Source organism: Ixodes scapularis, unplaced genomic scaffold (assembly GCF_016920785.2).
Source record: "Ixodes scapularis isolate PalLabHiFi unplaced genomic scaffold, ASM1692078v2 ptg000058l_1__unscaffolded, whole genome shotgun sequence".
Taxonomy (NCBI): Eukaryota; Metazoa; Arthropoda; class Arachnida; order Ixodida; family Ixodidae; genus Ixodes; species Ixodes scapularis.
Genome location: NW_024609900.1, coordinates 113,645 through 132,549, shown reverse-complemented (window position 1 = coordinate 132,549; position 18,905 = coordinate 113,645). Strand labels below are relative to the sequence as shown.

Sequence of the window (18,905 nt, the reverse complement as noted above, 5' to 3'; positions counted from 1 at the left end):
AACACAAACGTCTCTCCCTTGTAGACGAGCCCTGTAAGTAGCGAATTCACGCTCTTAATTTGCTGCTCTCTAATTGGGTAAGCTCATCCTTTGAAGTCTTGATACATAATATGCACAGTTTTTGCCCATCTCCGTACAAAATCCTTAACTCGATACATTAATAAATCGCTTGATGCGGTCCCTTCAAACAGCCATCAATATCTTTGACTCACGTGGTAGAACAAAATGAAACGAAAAGCGAGAACCTGGGCACAGTGTGTGCGTTTCAGCAAATACTTCCAAAAATTTCTACCAATAGGGAGGTTAAAGAAGAAAAGTAAACTCTTTTTGAGAACAAACTGCCAGGGACTGCAAAAACCATACCAATTAGCAAAATAACCAACTAAAATGTACTAATTAACTTTTTAATGCACGAAAATAAACCGGCAATCCAAAAATGCAGACGGTAAGAATATTGTCTGCGTTTTCACATTGTCAGCCTTCCGCTTGCTGCACGAAAGGCAACTTTAGCACACTTCAACACTTCGCACGTGCTTCGAATCCTCCTAAAATTGGCAGATTTAGGGGTTTTCGACAACACTCACAAAGTTTCTAAATAAAATACCCTGGTCATTTTCACTCATTGAAAAGATAATTATATAGCTAATTAGCATGTTTTTTTGCAATCCCTAACGTTCGCTGCGGCTGGCAGTTAGTTCCCGAAAAGAGTTTTCCTTTTTCTGAATCACTCTACCGACAGGAATTTTAGAAGGTTTTTGCCGAAATGTCCAGCGTAAGGAGCGAAATAAATAAATCAGTTAGCCAAGTTCGAAATGACTCCCCTCCTCTATCTTGTTCTTGAAATTGAGAAAGCTTCTTCGCTTTTCCCTCATTAGAGCCTTCGACTTACACAAAATTATTTTTCCTTTTCAGCATTTTCTTTTCCATTTCAAAGAGTGGCGTCTTCAGCAGGACTCGACTCACCCGTGGGCAGGTGCTTGAGCTGGTTGTTGGAAGCGTCGAAGGTGATCAGCTGAGTCAGCTTGCCAATGCCAGCCGGGAGTTCCCGGATCTTGTTCTCGCGCAAGCTCAGCATCGTCAAATTCTGCGCCCGCCCACAAAACAGACGCCCATCAGCGACGAAAGATGCGGTCGCCCGACATTCCCAATTCCTAGAGTGCACACAAATTACGGACAGCGTTTGAAAAAATATTATGTTCCCTTGTATTTCACTGTGACCGACTGTGACTTACGATCGAGCGTCCTAAAACTTCTCGGGACCTCTTACGACGAGAGAACAGATCGGTGCCACCTATTGGGTAGTCGTGGAACCCTCTGCATTTCCGTACATTTCGTAATTCTTTTGCCCATCGTAGTTTCTTTTTCGGCTTGAAAAGCTTCTGACAACGCCACAAACGACCGTTTCTCATAAACCGTACGTAAATTTATCTCGCAAATACTGCAAAAACTTCGCTCTAGTGAAATGCAGTTTCAGAATCGCCTCGTAGATGGCAGCAGCGTGTTCTCTTGTCGTAAGTAAGGGCTTACGAGAACTCTGTCGTAAGCAAACGTAAAACAGAAATTGAAGACGAGGCGTTCCCCAAAGGTCGTTTGAACCGTGATGCCGCCTGATGTGCGCTATGCTTTCTTTCTTTCTTTGTTGTAGCACTATTGCTTTCGCTGCCACTGTGTTGATGTTTTGAGCATACTGCAGGGTGCCGTTGTCCTACGCACGAGCGCTCGCACGCTTACGTGGGCCATTAAAACTGCCGTTAAAAAGTGTGGTTAAATCAACTACTATTATTAATATTATAAAATTGACCCTTTATAGACCACTTCTTTGCGACAGCCGCCGTGTTAAATTCTGACGTAACCGAACTGGGAAAAAATAGCAAACCTCTTTATTTGACGACTGGAAGGCACTAGAATGCAAGGGGTCCGTGCCAATGGTTCTACTTTTTTTCTTGGCTATACTTTTTTGATTGTAGTTATGCTTAAACTATTTACAGTTTTTGTTGCCCAACCCAACCATGTCATATTTCAAAGTGGCAATCGTCACAAGAAAACGGCCCATAGGCTTTCTCCATTTACCCTTATCCTCGGCAGTGTCGCTCACGCATCCGGCATAGACGACAAACAAGGAAAGCAAGACGTTGCAACCCGGAACAAATGGAAACAAATCTAAAAGAGGCGAAACAAGGATTGACAGTTGCAATAACAACGTTAACGCCTTTCGGTTATGTGGCGAAGGCAAAATGACGTTTCCGCACACACCGGAAGTCCCAAGATTCAAGATGGCAATAAGTATGTGGAAAAAATCCGAGCAGAAAACAAAACTTCAGTAAAACAACCGCAGGAGAGGAACAGGCAGGAAACTCGTTAACCCTTCAACTGGCACATCAGCAATACCGTAGACCTAAGAAAAAAATTTGCAAAACAAGACGTGTTCGAAATACAAATCTGTGCCGCTAAATTTAGAGTTACTGAGACACAAGCTCTTCATTATATCTGATAAATACAAGGTGTACTTTTTTTTTTAGGCTTCACAGACATTTTCTTAATGAGCTGTGAAAGCTACATGTATGCAGTCAGTGCAGGCAAGTTGTACAGCCAGGAGGACATGTTATAGGGGGCTAATCGTCATGGTAACTCGGCTAGTTACCTAAACTTTTTAATTAACTTCATAATTAGAACAAGTAAACAAATGGTTTTAACTAGAAACTTACTGATCATCACCGAAAACCACCAAGTCAGTAATTTTTAGAAAGACTCGAGCACATAGGAAGTGTGGTCGTATACTAAAGCTACCACTCGTGTCACAGGCACAGGGCTAGCATATTGAAAACACACCCGTGCAATCTTCCTGTTTCTTATTCGTGTTCTCACTAGCGTTCGCTTTAGTAAGAACGAAATACAACATGAAAACAGAAACAATAGAATCAGCAGAAAGGTTTCACTCACGGTTAGGTTGGCTATGTTGTCTCCGACTTCCCGTATCCTGTTGAACCGCAGGAAGAGTGTCGTCAGCGACGTCAGACGGTACACCACCTCTGGGATCTGCGTCGAGGAAAAAAACGAGCAGACGGGGAAACGTGTGAGAAGAGGCCCTTGGCGGTACCACCCACCGACCAGCCACAGCTCGTAAGGCCCAATCAGAAGAGGAGAAATTGGACTTTCAGAGAGCATGTCCGCTCACACAAGAATAAAATTTACTTCCACTCAAGGTAGGGTGCAAATAAAACGCACTCCCAGAGCAGCGCCCCACCTTGTCGAGCTCACTGTGCTCGAGCTTGGGCACCCTGAGAGTGGCCTTAAGTGTCCTAGAGAGCGCCCCAACAGAAACCCAGATCGCCCCGAGGGCACCCCAGAGGCCCCCCCATTGAGAGCAGTAGGGAGCCCCACCTCGTTGAGCTTGTTGTGCCTGAGGTCGAGCACCCTGAGCTGCCTGAGGTGTGCCAGGGTGTCAGGCAGGCTGGTGAGGGAGTTCTCCGACAGGGCCAGGGTCTGCAGGTTCACCAGGCTGCCCACCTCCCCAGGCAGGGTGGCCAGCTTGTTGCCGTACAGGTAAAACTCCACCAGGTGGCCCAGCTCCCGCACAGACGACGGCAGCACCGTGATCTGCACGAGGCGTTCGCGACATCCTTCTCTGTACCCCACATAACCGCGTTCTAAAGGGGCGATCCAAAGATTTTCGAACTTTGGACAACTAACCACGAGAATAGGCCTGTGTCACCTACAAACGAAAAACCGAAAAACATTTTTTCTTTTGCGTGCTAGTTTTTATTTTAATCAATGAAACAAATCAAATGTCTGAGTACCCCTTAACTCACACACCATCTTTTCGAGTGATATCACTAGGAGTGAAACCTGGGTTCTTGTTAGTGTCGCCGAAGCGATCGAGACAGAAGTCTGTTCGCCACAGGGCTGACAACGAGTGCAACAGCGGAGCAGGACTGGTTTTGTCGACTTCCGCGTACCCCAATGACGGGACACCGTGATTCCCATAACCCCCGCACATGGCTGCAGATTGACAAAGAAGGAGTTTTTTCCTTCGTGATTATGGGGCGTAACCGCAGTATTTCGGGGGAAGGTGGCACGATTTCTCTCGCTTGTGCTAACATAAATAATACGAAAAATACAAGCTGCTAATTATTTTTGTGTTAAAATCATTGCACCGACCTTTTACGGGGCTGATGCGTCGAAGAACAAAAAGAACGAGAGCAACCCGAATAATTCTACAAAAGGCAATGCGTGCAAACAAGATTCAATGCCTGCTCCGTGCTCGATTGCTGTGAAACGTCTTTTTCGTAGACTCGTCAGCCAAATTAAAATAACTGATTCATAGACTTTTTACTGAGGTTGTGCAACGAAAGTAGCAGCATAGAACCTAAATCTCCTTCTCTGTCTCATGCGTCAACGACCCTGCAGTGTCAAACACTAATTGCCCTTTTTTGGAGGGGGTTTCGTTTGTAGGGAGCTAATAACATTTACTGTTTTCATCCAATAAACAGCCTAAGCCACAAGCGACACAGACGCCGAACTCTAGGGCAGGTTTTTATGCCCATACCCTAGAGGCTACGAGCACACTTCAGCTTGTCCAATGCCAGCATCTTCAATGCCATACTCCGGTCATCCTTAAGCTGAGACTAGAAGCTCCACCCTCAGCGCAAGCTCGCCGACTTCTGCAGTGCTTTGGTTCCATGTGCCTGCGCATTCAAGCGTGTGTTAGCAAGGGCAGAAAGCTCGCACTGAAGGCGGAGCTTCTAGTCTCAGTTTAAGGGTGAACGGAGTATATACACATGCACTCCTAAAAGCTGGCTTACACAATTGCGTTTGAGTCTACTGAAGTACATCGTGTTTGGTCATAGCCACTTACGATGAAAGAACACAGAGGCACCATCTATCGGGCAGCCTGGGAACACTATAGACTTGAGTACAAATTTTCACGTTTGATGCATCATGTTTTTACCATCGACTTTAAACAATGGAAAGCAGAGACGCAAAGAAAAAGTCTCATCCCATGCGACTCCAATTTTTCGAACGACTGCAACGGGTCGGCAGTGCCGGAAGCGCAGGGCAGCACTCACGCTCGATTTGCTGAGGTCCAGCCTGGTCGAGCCTTCCTCCTTGCAGCGACTGAGCTCCTTGGAAACATCCTGGATGGCGAGCGACGAGAGTGCACACTGTCAGTTTCGTTCCCGGTCAGAGTCAAAACACGGAAGAGTCTCCGACCGGCGTGTGTACCAACCACATCCCCAAGAGTGGTCCCTCGACTTCCGCCCGACAATGTAGTACAAACGTTGCGTCAACGGAGGTCGACGCAACACACGCCCGTTTTGCTGCGGGTTGCTCTGCAGCCAGACGGTCGGGAGAAAATGATGCAGACGCGAGCTGGGACGCTGCAACGAAGCGACCTCCTCGACCACCTGCCTTCTTTGCCGGCATTTTTACGACCCACCGCCAAGATCGCCACGTCTGACGGCGCGACGCCCTGGCTCCCGTGATGCAATTTGTCACTGCTTCGAGACCACTCACGCTGCGCAGGCGGGATCGGACGCCAAATGCGCCGGTCGAAGACGCGTTGCGGGGACTGTGGCCGAAACCTAAAGCTAAAGCACTCCGCAAGACACATGATGCCGGACTCGGTCAAGCCGTCGGGCTGTGTGCCGCGAAGGCTTTGAGTTGATCAGGTATCGCCACATCGAGTAGGCTTTAGGGTTTGCAGAAATGAGACACCTTGTGTGTTGTACTGTACTCGGCGTCAACTATTTTCAGGTATGTCGTCGAGGCTAGCATGGCTTCCCAGTGCTGCAGTCGTGCACTGCCAAGAGAGCATGCATCTTTGTCTTGCGTCTCGTTCACACATGCTCTCGCGCAAAAAAGCCACCAAACAAAAAAATGTGTTTGCGCAAGCAGTTTTGACGGCGTCGGAGCATTGTGAAAGTCACGCTAGCTTCAACGACGCGACACAAAATGATGAAGCCGCATATCGAGTCACTCATAGTTCCTAGATTGTGGCTGGCTATATCGTAGCCATCAATTCGAGCGCCGCGACGCAGTTACAACCGATTGTCTCTGTGCTCTGAGAACAAAGCAGTTTCGTAACACACCCGCCGCCAACACCTAACGTTCGCCCGAAAAAATCGCGAGGCGATACGAGGCATTGCCATTGCAGAGCACGAAGGCACATCGCTGCAAAGTGCACGCCCGAGCTGCGCGATGCGGAAGTTTTTAGCGTAGAGAGCTGCATAGTGAGAGAGTTCAAAGTTGTTAGTCAATGCTTGTCTTCAGAAACGTTATTCGGCGCCTTTTTTGAGACTTTCGATAATGTCCCACAGGATCAGTGACTTTAAAAGGCACATAACGACAGTCCCCACAAAATACAACAAAGCGTCACAAATTTTTGCTCGGTGCAAGGGGACGTGCATTTTCTGACAACACAAACAACAGCCAACAGGGAGGAAGGAGCATGCTGATAAGCGATTAGGAGCAATGTGCAAAAGCATAACCCAATTGTGCCAAACGCCACTGGTGACCGGTGCAGAGGGTACTTTGCCATCATAATACAAGAATACAAACATTGGCGCTAAGAGCTTTATTCGTAGCTTCCGCCTGGCCAAATGACTGCTCGGGACGCTTAGCAGACAGGCAACAGAACTATTTATGTCACGGTGCTTGCAGAAATGGAACTGTGTTTCGGAGCTGGTTTGGAGCTGTACCAAACGCATCTCGGTGCGTGTTGAAAATTACATGAGAGCCCTAGAATTGCTAATGATGTGGGAAGGAACTGATACTGTAGTTTCAGAATGCCCCAGGAACATTGTTTGCCCCCTTGCTACTTCAGGTAAGGCTATCCATTAGACTTGCAAGTTAAAGAAGTAACTGGTATCAATGCTGCCCAAAGACACTGGAAGTGGGCCAAATTTGGCAACAGCAATGTCTCGCTTCATACGATACTCGGCAACACAAAGTTTTTAGATGCGACTTCTTCCTTTCTTTTCTTTTTTGGTCGTGGAAGGCAAGTACGACGAATTTCAATAATCATCACAAAGTTCTCCCAAACATTACTTTTGTGTCTATTGTATATTATACCATACCCCAAGCTGAAACAAAAGGGTGTCTCTTCTTTCTCCCACTGACAAACACAAAGAAAGGAAACAAAAAACATTTTTAGTCTCAAAAAAGATTCTGCATGTCAGCCTTCATGACACAATCTGAGCTAGGAGCGAATAGCAAGGCCACCTTTCCTATTCTACCGTGCAAGAACAGCCCGGCATCTGAATGGTCTAGCCTGGGGACAAACATTCTCCAATGTATAAAGCGCAACTGCACGACACAACCCAATTGCAACATAGGTGCCTAGTCACCAAACTGGACACCAAACAAGTTGGCATATTGCACAAACCTATATCATCAGACTGATGGTTTCAGCAGAAGACTCTGTATGTCTGCTTACGACTGCAGTGCTAGGGCATGCTTCAGGGCAGTCTAAGGCTCATCCTTACTGCGTACCAAATGAAAAGGGCAAGGATGCCTGGACCATAATGGCACAATAGTCGCGACGGGTTCATCCTTATACTTGGCAACAGTCGTAGCTCCTCCGCCAGTGTCCCCAGTGGCGTTTGGCCCCTCGATTTTCGGGCAGAGAGCGCACGCGCATCCTCTCGATATGGCGTGCCCTTACCATTTTGACCTTGTTTGAGCGGTTGCTCAGCCACTCGTCCATCTTAACTTTGACCCCGGCCATGATTCGCTGCGACGAGCTCTGACACTGGGAGTACAGCTACAACACGAACGGGTCCCGTGCAAGGAGAGGGGGAGGTGGGGAAGGGGGCAACAAATGGGGGAGGTTGTGAGGAAAGGGCAGCTAGTGACTTAGAGGGGGGAGACGGGGGAGGTGGGAATTGCCCCAGTCTGACCATAAGGAACACGCACTACACCCCTTTTATTCTGACACAGGCGGAAGCAAAATTATTAGATCAATTCAGTTCTTTAACTCCATCATCGCTGGCTACTCTATGCGCTTTCAAGGGACAAACTCCTTTAAAAATGTGTGAGGATGTTATTTGCATTATAATGCCCTTAGAAAATTGCTCGTTCTGTTAATAACATGTTTCCGAGAGTTGCTGTGGTATCGAAACCCACTTTAAATACTCGTCTGCTAAACTTGGTAAAAGAACCGTCTCTGTACGCATGACGCAATTATAGTAGATTCACCTCGATTTGCCGAGTCGCCTACAAAGAAATCTATGCATTTCTCCGTAATTTAAGCACAGAGTGGAGGATGTGAGGCTTCCGTCCACAAATTACAGCTAGCAGGCGACATGTGCCAAATGCGCTGGCAGCACCGCTGCTACAAAAAACTGGAAAGGGTTTCGAACCCTCTACGCAGCACAGCATCTTAGAAAGGTCCCCAATTAAAGTGATCTACAGTGTGCCTAAAAAAATTTACAGTGTCTCTTTCACCGCAAAAATAAAGTATGCATTGCCAAGCGCTCAGTCTCTGCCAAAATGTAGCACTAGTGGTCCGAACCAGACACCAAAGTTTCAGAACTAACTGTTATCTTATTCAAAAGTTAGAAGCGATTTTCTGAAACTTTCAACGGAAAATGGAGACCCACTCTTCGTAACTTGAGCCATTCAGCCCCACAGATTCATGGGCACTTTCGGCCACCATTTTACCATTGAATATTTATTCAAATCGCTTATAATTTTTTAACAAGGTAACACCTGCTTGTTCTGAAACCTTGGCACCTACTTCGGACCACTAGTGTTACATTTGGGCAGAAACTGAGCATTCGACAAATATGTAAAAATATTTTGCAACTAAAAAAAAAAAAAAAAACGCTTAATTTTGGGAGGGGCACACTTTCTAGTAACGAGCAGAATTCTGCAACTGCATGCGCATGCTACTGGCCCACACGCAGTCGGTAAGTTGTGACATGTTGTGGGTTCAGATTGCTCTAGGGTTTCAAGTCCTAGACTGTTTTTAAAACCAGACACAACTTCCAAAAACTCAACAGATGTCCCTATCAACAGCAATTGTGTTTCCCTAGACCCTTGTTAAACATTAAGTTGAATTTAGGAAACATTACATTGCTGATGCAGTGCTTTTAGTAGTTAAGATATGCCTTCGAGAACACATCAATGCCCAAAAGTGTCCACAAGCATCCTTTATGTTATTGTCATCTGCCTCTGAGCATTTTCTTGCCACTTCATATTTCTTCATTGAAGCTCATAAGACAGCAAATAATTTTTTAAAAAGATATGTTAGAAATAGATAACTGATTTCTTCGGGATGACATTAGCCACCGCGCTGGACGTCAAGTAGAGAGTGTAAAGTGATAATTAGCAAAGGAATTACCTAATATCTACTACTGTAAAATACCGTTGAAGTGCCCACTATTAACATTTCGTAAACTTGGGAATTCTGCAAATTATACGTTAGGCAAATTATATGTAAAATATTCATCCCGTTCCAGCGGCCACGAGAATGAGAGGCGTGATGATGGGGATATCATGTGAAAATAGATGTACTTTCTCGGATTCCGTTTACCTTGCCTTCAGAGCTCTTTATGCGGACCACAAGTTTGTCTGCTTCTTGCGCAGGAGTTGTGATGACATCAGAACGCCAAGCTCTCATTGGCTGACTGAAAACAAATAGTGGGTAGACCTCAAGGCATCTAGCATTGAGCTCTACGCACTATCCTTCTAATCAAAGCCAATCGGAGCACGCCGTCGCTCAGACACCAACACAACCCCTGACCAAGAAGCAGACTACTTGCTTTCCGCATTGGCCGCCATCTTGGTTTCTACCAATTTGACCAGTCAAGCACTCATGACTAGATTAACCCAGTTTTCAGTAAAAGTGGGGTGAGTGCACCCCCATATTTTATGGCCATTGAATTTTTCAATATTCGCTTGAGCTGGCACATTTCAATTAGAAATTTGTTGCCCATCGTCAAAATATGCCACACCAGTTGTGGACCACTAGACAACTAGATTCAGCTCCACACATTTCTCTGGGGAATTTAAGCTGTCAAGTTTCCGCCATGTCAAGACGAACACAGGAATAAGCGCAGAAAGCCGAGCGCCCGAGGGGACAGCAGAGTAGGGCCCACCTTTCTTAAACCACGTGGCGCTTGTTGACACACGGTGAATTGCTACCCGAGGTCAATGAGGAGCCTGACGTCGCTTCCGGGTGAGACTACTGACGCTGTTTTTGCGTCTCGTATCAGTATCTCGTCTGCCCACGGCTTAAACTTGCCAGAGAATTGCCAGCTACAGCGAAATTGACACTGCATAGTGGCAACGCTGAGAAACCCCGAGAGAATGTCATTTCGCCTCTGTTGTCTGCTTTTGCTGCTTGGTTCTCGTAGGCAGCATAGCTCTGCGCAGTTGTTTATTAAGATTGACTAAATAACCATAGTTTGCCGGTGTCGCAACCAAACGAGGGATGAACAATGACGTGGAAACATGTTAGGGGTGCGCAGTTCCCTCGTCCGCGAGATGAAAAAAACACGCCATCACGCAAAACATCTTTACACAAGCAGAAAATGTAGCGAGACCCACGAACTGGAGTAGATTTATAACAAAAATTGCTGCAAAAGTGACCTTGGCAAAAGAAAAACAAACAGTTAGAAACTGCGTGTTTTTTTTTTATTTAATGACGTAATATCAGAACCCTATGCATTTAGAACATCAGCCAATTCAAGTGTTAAGACACTCGCTATCAAATTTGATTACGATGGCATGTAGATGGGCATGAGAACCTCTTTCTCTGACCTCCCCAGATAGTTATTTAAGCAAAGACCTCACTTTCGCGAATTCATGCTTAGGCTTATATCCTGTCACTCTTAGCACCAACTAAAAAAAAGGTTTTTACCCTCCAGAGAGCACTCTTCTTTTGTATGTAACACCGATTCTATGCTGCAAGGTAAGAAATGGAGGTCTTTCGTTTGTTGAACGATAAAACTGATCTCCTTTTGTCTGCCATTCTGCCTGATCAGTTCACCCGTGCCCCCCCCACATTGTTCGCTTGAGTTGGAAATACAGCAGAGCAGAGCAGAATTCTGTCATCTAAATTCTAACAACTGCTACAACATATTTTGACAACGGGCAACAACTTTCTAATTGAAATGTGCCAGATGAAGCAAATATTTAAAAAGTTAATTAAGTGGATTTTAGGCAATTAAGTTACCAATTATCACTTAAAAATTTCTACCTCATGTCTGCTGCAGTGGGTGATGTTATCCCAACAAAAACAAGTTCTTTCTTTATTCCAAGTGTCCTATTTGTTTTAAATAATTGTTGTCCTAGGAAAAATTGTGTAGATTCGAAACTTAGAGGTGATACTTCTATGCCTTACAATACTCTTAGATGCTTATTGCATTATTTCTTTGAGGCACTGTTGTGTGGTGGAAAGCAGTCCTCCTCTTCCCTCCCCCCCCCCCCTCCCCCCTCCTCCACACCTCGGGCAGTGGTGCTATGGTGTCACTTCTGTTCAGACTCAAGGAAAGTATGCTGGGAGACTGGGACACTTTAACCCCAGACTCACATTCACAATGAACATTCAAGGGCACTTGGGAACACACAACCAATGAGGACAACAGCAACAGTAACAACAACCAAAAAGTCAGCCAGAATTGACGTGAGAGGGAATGAGCGAGGAAGAAGCAAGGGTGGCGTGCAGGGCTGTACTTGCGTGCACGGCACGAAGCGAAGGTGCAACAGAAATCAGAAGCTACAATGTCAGAGAGACCATTTTACCTCTACAAATTACATACCCGAAGGTTTTCATGGCTATATTTTTGTTTTTATTTAATAAGATATATAACTATACTCTGTTTCACCTTATGATGTACCGCAGAAAAGGCTACAAGCACGAGCTCCTTGCTCTGGGGCAGATCTCGGCGGCACAAGCTCTCGTGCATTAAGGGCAGGTGCCAACGCTATGAGTTCGCGCGTCTAGCCTTCGCTGCGGTACAACATAAGGTGAAACGGAGTATAGTTGTAGAAATTCACTATAGGGAGTATTCACTGTACACCGTATTTGAAGGTGCTGTTAAAAGCGCATGATCAGAATGAGCTCGGAATAATAGGTTGCCAAGACTGGCAATCTTGATGGTGTGGAATGCGTGATGCAAAAGAACTGTGGAGGTTCGCCATCAGCATGCGCTCAGCAATTGCACACACAACTATGGCTGCCAGTGAATACTCCCTACAGTAGGGTCAGTTTCCCTGAAACTGAAAAAAAATCTTCACTACCATAATATCTTCACAGTGCATCAGGACTTCAAAGGGCTACACCAATAGTGCATGCATACTTCTACATTGCTTTACTAAACACCACTGTTTACTGTGTGCAGAGCGTTAGCTTGTCTGCTTGTTTTGCGGGGATTGGGGTGACGTCACAATGCCAAGCTCTGATTGGCCCTGATCGAAGGATAGTGTATAGACCTCAATGCTAATTGCCTTGAGGACTACCCACTATCGTTTAATCACAGCCAATCAGAGCTCGGTGGTCTCGCACAACCCCTGCAAAAGAAGCAGACGAACTTGCGCCTCGCATAGAGAATGTTGCATCGTCTGACTCTACAATTATTAGGTTTGCATTCTGAACGCTACAAAAAGGTGCAAGAACATTTTTTTTTTTCTCTTCGCCAACATGGTCCTGGTAAAATTACTCGTGCAACAAAATAAAAATATATATGTATATTTGAAATCTTTTGCTTACTTTTTTTTTTTAACTCGATAGGAATGCAACTTGTCGGTAAAATATGTTACAAGCTATCCCACCAATACTATACATTTATTTAAAAATTCATATAAAAGTACCGCAGGTCGTGTGACTTACGGCTGGAAGATTGATTAGCAGCACTAAATATGTTAAAATAATTATGCACGCTGTTCCGTAACATTCCATGCACCTATGGTCCGAGCAACTTCAGGGAAACCTCAAAACATTACAGAGTTCTTTTGCAGCTAGATTTTTTGTCCACTAGGGGATGGGAAATTATTATGCAGTCACAACTTAAAGGGAAGCTACGGAGCTTCTTGGAAAAAATGAGTTAGAAGTGAATTCTAGTGTATTTTTACCCCGTGAACCCGAATACCCAAACCATATGCTGCGTAAGTATTGGTAAACGCGAGAAAAACGCGAAAGACAGTCGCTGTCCGTGACGTCATCGACGGCTCTTTTGGCTGCCCAAGGCTAGGGGGGCGGGGCTTCAGCCCTATTTTGAAATTGCTCTTGTGGCTCTCCGGCGCGTCGCATTGAAATATAATTTTGATATCTGTTATTCTAAAGGCCAAATGAACGCAATTCATGCGTTTTTTCTCAAATGTAGAAGTGCCCCATCTTCCCTTTAAGGACAGCACCCATATTGGACAGCCATCTGACTTGCCCACTTAAAGGGCCACAGAAAAGAAAAAAAGTTTTTTTATAAACAATCTAATAGTGTCAAAAAAAGCTTTATGCAAAAAAAAAAAAAAAAAAAAAATTTTTACAGAAATATTGACGGCGCATGATTTATTTAAAATTCTGTGCGCAGTTTTTTTTTTTGCATAAAATTTATTATTTGACATGCGTGTCCCAACCAGACTGTTTAAAAGAAGGACTTTTTTTTCTTTTCAGTGGCCTTTTAAAAAACATTTAAAAAGAAGAAATTTTTTTTTTTTCTCTTCAGCTGTTTTTTAAGATTCACCTCCACGCGATTGTAGACTTTGTCGGTCGCCATTTTCCCATTAAAAATTTAAAAAAAAAGCTCATAAATTTTTATTCAGATAACGACAAGCTTCAAAACTTTGGAGTCTGGTTTCAACCTCCCACAGTATGTTTGGGTGGAGATGGAGAGTTCGGCAGTGCATAGTTCATTTTTGTTGTGAAAAAAAAAGTTACATGGTAAATTTCTTCGGCGACATGCCGCTAAAAAAAGGGGCGTCGAACACTACTCGAATTTTGCCGGAAACGTGAAGGAAAACGAAACGGGCCACTCCCACTCACGAGGTCTGCTTGGATGGAGCCTTTCTTTTTAGACGTGGGCTTGGGCTTGGTGGTGCCGGGGTGGGTCACCGTCACCTGCTTGGGTCGTGCCGCATCCCCGCTCCCCAGAGACCCCGAACTCAGCTTCTTTTCCTGCAGAGACAAAAGGCAACAACGGGGTCAAGAGGAGCTGCTCGTTCACTTCGATCGCGATCCACGGAACGCGTCTTTGACCGGTCCGTTTGGCGTCCCGTCCTGCTCGTACGTCCAAGGCGGTCCCGGAGTGGCGACAAATGACGTCGCAGCGGCCGGCATATCATGCTGTGGGACGCTGCGATCCAGACGATTGCACAAGCAAACACGAGCTGCTCCGTTGTCACGGAGGCCCAGCGTCTGCCACCTCTACCTCCGCCGCTGTGACGGAACGAGAATCGTGGCCGCCAACATCACGACATTCCTACGACATCCTTAAGTGGAAATCGAGGAACCATGTTTTAGGACACGGTGAACGTGGCAGTCGGAGGGAGGCGCGATCTGGGCACCATACTTCAGCTCCGGACTTCCGTCCGATCGGGACGAGAGGCTACGCAGAGGGGGAAATGAATGTGCCACGAAAACTAAATGGACCTTTTTCGACTAACGAGCTTTGTCTGGGGAGTTGTCTGCAAACTACAAACGAAGGCCAACCTAACATTCCTCCGCCCATCAAAACACATTGGCATTGTGCTGTTGTATCGGATTTCAGAGTTTTTTACACCCCATATTACCGATACTAAAAAGCAAAGCGTCAAAATAGACTAAATATGCACAAACATAGATGCTGACAATGCTGGTCGTGCGGGACGGTGCTCCGCGAAAATGGCGACAGCGGGAAGATAGGCCTAGGGAGAGAGCGCACGTATGCGCAGAAGCTTACTGGGAAAAGGTCCATTTACAGTCTCGAATTTCGGGTGTTTTTTTAGCTACACAAACTATAACTACATTTTTTAAACACTCGAGCTTTACTTTTCGCGTCGTACAAATTTATTGTCTCTAAATTCGAAATAGCAACTGAGAAAATGGCAAACGAAGGCAATGCCAAAACCAACATTCAATTTTTTCAGAGTTCTCCGGTGGTACGACGTAACCTGTTGTAAAACTTGCAGGTCGAGCAGGCAGGTTAAAAAAACAAGTATGTCTTACTTTTTTTTTTTTTTTCAACCTGCTGGAGTGAGTTTTTACAGCATTCATTTCGCACCATCAACGTCTTGCAAGATGTTGAAAACAAGTTCTTCTACCCCGATGACTGGAGTAACTTTTTTAATGTTGCCAATGTAACCTCTCAATTAAAAAAAAAAGGGGAAGGAGGGGGGGTGAGGGTTAAATTGAAAAATTCAATAACTACGCAAACAGGATAATTATGACCCAATATTTAAGTTACTTGTTTAGTCATGTCTATTGATATGTTAAATCAATTTTGGGGAAAATGAATGACCAAAATTTTTCTGGAACTTCCTTTTAAGAATATTCGTGATTAGCGAGCACCAGTGCTTACTGCTTTACACGAGCTCGGTTGCTGCATGTGGAAGAAGTGCCTCTTTCCCACAAAAAAATTGAAAACAATGAGAAAAAAAATGTACAGTTGCTAATTTTGTCAACATTTAATTTTATCTGCTCTCCTTACGATAGCCTTATCTGATGTGTTGAATGTAAACATGTGTTATTTGCTGCTCTTGTATCAACCCTGCCAAGACATTTGCTGTCAGTATAGTGTGACTTAATGTGGGGTTTTATTTTTCTATTGTACCTGACTTTATTGAATTTCTTTTTTTCTTTTTCATCCATTGGATGCTCAACTATACTTAGAATATATTTACCAAGCTTTCTTTTTCATTCATTGGATGTTCAACTATACTTAGAACATATTTACCAAGCTTATGTTTTTACTCTTTCCATATCTTTTGTGAGTATGCTGTCCACTGTAGACCAAAAGGAAGCTAAGGCCTTGTCAGACACTGAAGCTTTTTGCCTTAGGCCCTTATGCAAAACAAATCTGCAGATACAAATAAAGAAAAAATAACTCATTCATCCAAATCAGTAGAAACTTAACTAAAGAAAACAAAGATTGACAAAGACCATATTCATAATTTAAAAAAAAAAAATCACACTGGATGCTGTTGACTAATAAAAAAAAAAAAGTTAATGTTGCTGTTTTTTGTTTGTTTTTTACTTTATTGAGCGGTATTTTTTTAATGATCATCTAATCTGGTCAATTCTGAGCATGATTCAGGTCCAGCACCCCCTATGGCCTCAGGGAAGAAATACTCTAAAATAAACCGATTATAACTGCACACATTGTGTTTTAGGCAACCCCATTCCACCCAATAAACACACCCCAAAAGGAAATGTAAAATTTAAGTTTTTATGTTAAATTTCAAGTCTAACTAGAAATCCTATATTCGAGCACGAGACACCTGTTTGCAGCAGGCAACTATTGGGAAAAACATTGTGCCAAAGTGGAGCATACCTAAAAATCACAGGCAAAAACAAGATTAACTATGGAAAACAAGGAGAAAAGTGGAGCTTTAATTGTTAAACACACCATGTGAGCGAACCAAGGTCCCTACTCAATTAGAGACAAAGAAAAAAAATAATAATGATCTTAGAAGCACATTTTCAAAGAAATAGAACACAGAAGCCCCATCCTTCCCCAAGCATCACGAGACAATGACTCACAATGTTTCACTAATCACAATCTCATGGAGAATAAGTACTGACAAAGTGCCCAGGCTAAATGCCCGTTTTATCACAGGTGGCCCACACCCAAGTCAAATTCGCTCATAGAATCAAATAAAGGAAATCCTGAATCACTCTCCTGAAATCAGCCAAAGGTGCAAACAAATCGAATGCCATAAAAATGACATCACCCTGCAAATTTACCCCCCCTCCCCACCCCCCCACCCCCCCTTCAGAATACAAAGAGACTGAAGCAATTCTAACGTCACGTTCAACAAGGATATTGACATAAATTTAACATTACTTAGTCGTAGGCCTTGCATGTAAAGCTGCCCCGACTTCTACCAACGCTAAAAGGTGAAGTGTCGGATTTGTCAAAAAATCAAGCAGGTAGTTCAAAGTTGGTGTGACCCCCATTTTCCAAATTATTATCATCTGAAATAAATGTCACAAGGTTCAAAACTCATGTGCATAGGCGTGTAGATACACGTCTAAACGGTCCAAGACACTGCAACGCCAACCTTTTAGTAAGCGTTTCAAGACATATCAGCATCTAAACAGACCTGACTTTTTCACATATAGGCTCTTTGGCACAACAAAGTTTCCCAAACAATGCTAGTACATCCAAGGAAAATGAAGCAGCAATTTGCTTCATAGGCCAGTCCCATATTGCTCGATGGCAGGCAGCACCGCTGCAGCTCACGTCCTGGAGACATGTTTCTGCGCGACTACGGTCGACTACAGTTTTTCAAACATGCAATGCAGGTGGCAAGTGCTAAACACTAGATACAAATGGGGCAAAACAAAGAGACAAAGCGACCCATGTTTGGGCATTGGGATTAGCGCTACATTCTTCCGGTCGTCCAAAATGACGCCCAATGTACCAACTGTAGGATGCGTTCCAGCCTTCCTGGTTGAGAAGAACCTTTTTGAATGTGTTCAAAACTCTCGCATCAAAAATAAAGGCAAAGGGGACTGCGACAACCTCTCTCCAGGCCAAAAGCCGTTGGTGCCTCGATTGTACGACTTCTTCTTACCCAACGGCAGTCAGGGGCAAAGGCAAAGCGTAGGGGAAAAGCTCGAGTTCCTTTGACCGTGGTTGGCATCCCGCCTGCGTGCTATTTCTAAGACGAACTACAGTCGACGGTAGTTCAGGAATATGAGGGAATGTAAGAGAGAGAAAGAAAAGGAGAAAGGAGGAGAGAGAGAGAGGTAGAGTAACACTTCCAAGATAAAATGGCCATAACGCCGGACTTTTATGTCACGTATCGGCGGAGGCCAGCACACAGCACAGACTTGACACAAGTGCCACGTAGGCGTTCAGCTGAGAGTGTCAGTCCCAGCCAATCACTGAGACAGCCTTTTCATCTAGGAGGTGTTGAAGAAAGAAAGAAAGAGAGAGAGAGAGGGGGGAAGAGACCTGGGGAGGAGGCGGCGGTGGCAGGGGCGGCGTGGGAAGCGGGGAGGGATCTCGGTCCTCCCGCTCCTCTTCTTCCGCGGCGACGCTGGCCGAAGCGTCTCCGCAGCACTCCACGTGGCAGCAGCAAGAGCCGCGCTGCAAAGGGGGTGACACGCCGCCCTCTCAGGGGCCGGCCTCTCACCAACCAAGCCCCGCCCCACCTTCTAGATAACAAGGCCACGGCGCAAGATTCTCCATGTCGCCTACCGGGGGCTAGTGCGGGGCACGGACTGGACCCGAGCGTTGCGTCGGCATTCGGCTAGGACTTGCGCTCAACCGGCGAGGACCCGAGACCTAGCTGAACGGCGACGCAAAACTCTTGTCTAATCTGTGCCCTCTTATAGCTGCTGATAGGTGGCATAGAAAGCCCAGCGCCATGTTAATGTTGAAGTTTGTTGCGTAAACAGTGCAGAGCAGAAGTAACTTCCTTGTTCTCAAGGAGGAGTTGGCACCATTGCCCTACACCCTACCGTACCCCCTACCTACCTACCTACCCACCACCAAAGGGACAAAGCCCACAAACCAGATTTTGTTAAGAAAAAACAGATAGGGCGCAGGCGAGCTGGTGTAGGTTTACCATTTTTCGGACCACCTGAGACTGGGTGGAAGAAACACAACGATGTCTCAAAAAGACGTCGTCGTGTTTCTTCCACCCAGTCTCACGTGGTCTAAAAAATGGTTTGTTAAGAACTTTGAAATAATTTCAGGCTTCAAACGTGCATTCTCGCTGACGGGATCTTCAAGAAGGGAAGAGAAATAAACTCTTTG

At 45.1% G+C, this 18,905-nt stretch overlaps 1 protein-coding gene across 4 annotated transcripts in view; it reads right to left on the bottom strand.

The window, feature by feature from the left end:
• Positions 1-18,905, bottom strand: part of LOC8052694 (leucine-rich repeat protein SHOC-2) — an 86,895-nt gene that overhangs the window by 17,448 nt on the left and 50,542 nt on the right. Inside the window, exons 2-8 of one of the 4 annotated variants that reach the window (XM_029972879.4) lie at positions 18,099-18,233; positions 13,985-14,116; positions 7,664-7,762; positions 5,067-5,135; positions 3,382-3,597; positions 2,941-3,036; positions 964-1,084 (exon numbers count right to left, since the gene is read on the bottom strand). In XM_029972879.4, the coding sequence (XP_029828739.1) occupies positions 964-1,084; positions 2,941-3,036; positions 3,382-3,597; positions 5,067-5,135; positions 7,664-7,762; positions 13,985-14,116; positions 18,099-18,233 (868 nt within the window). The remainder of the gene's footprint in view (positions 1-963; positions 1,085-2,940; positions 3,037-3,381; positions 3,598-5,066; positions 5,136-7,663; positions 7,763-13,984; positions 14,117-18,098; positions 18,234-18,905) is intronic. The other 3 variants (XM_029972880.4, XM_029972881.4, XM_029972882.3) reach the window with 3 other exon arrangements.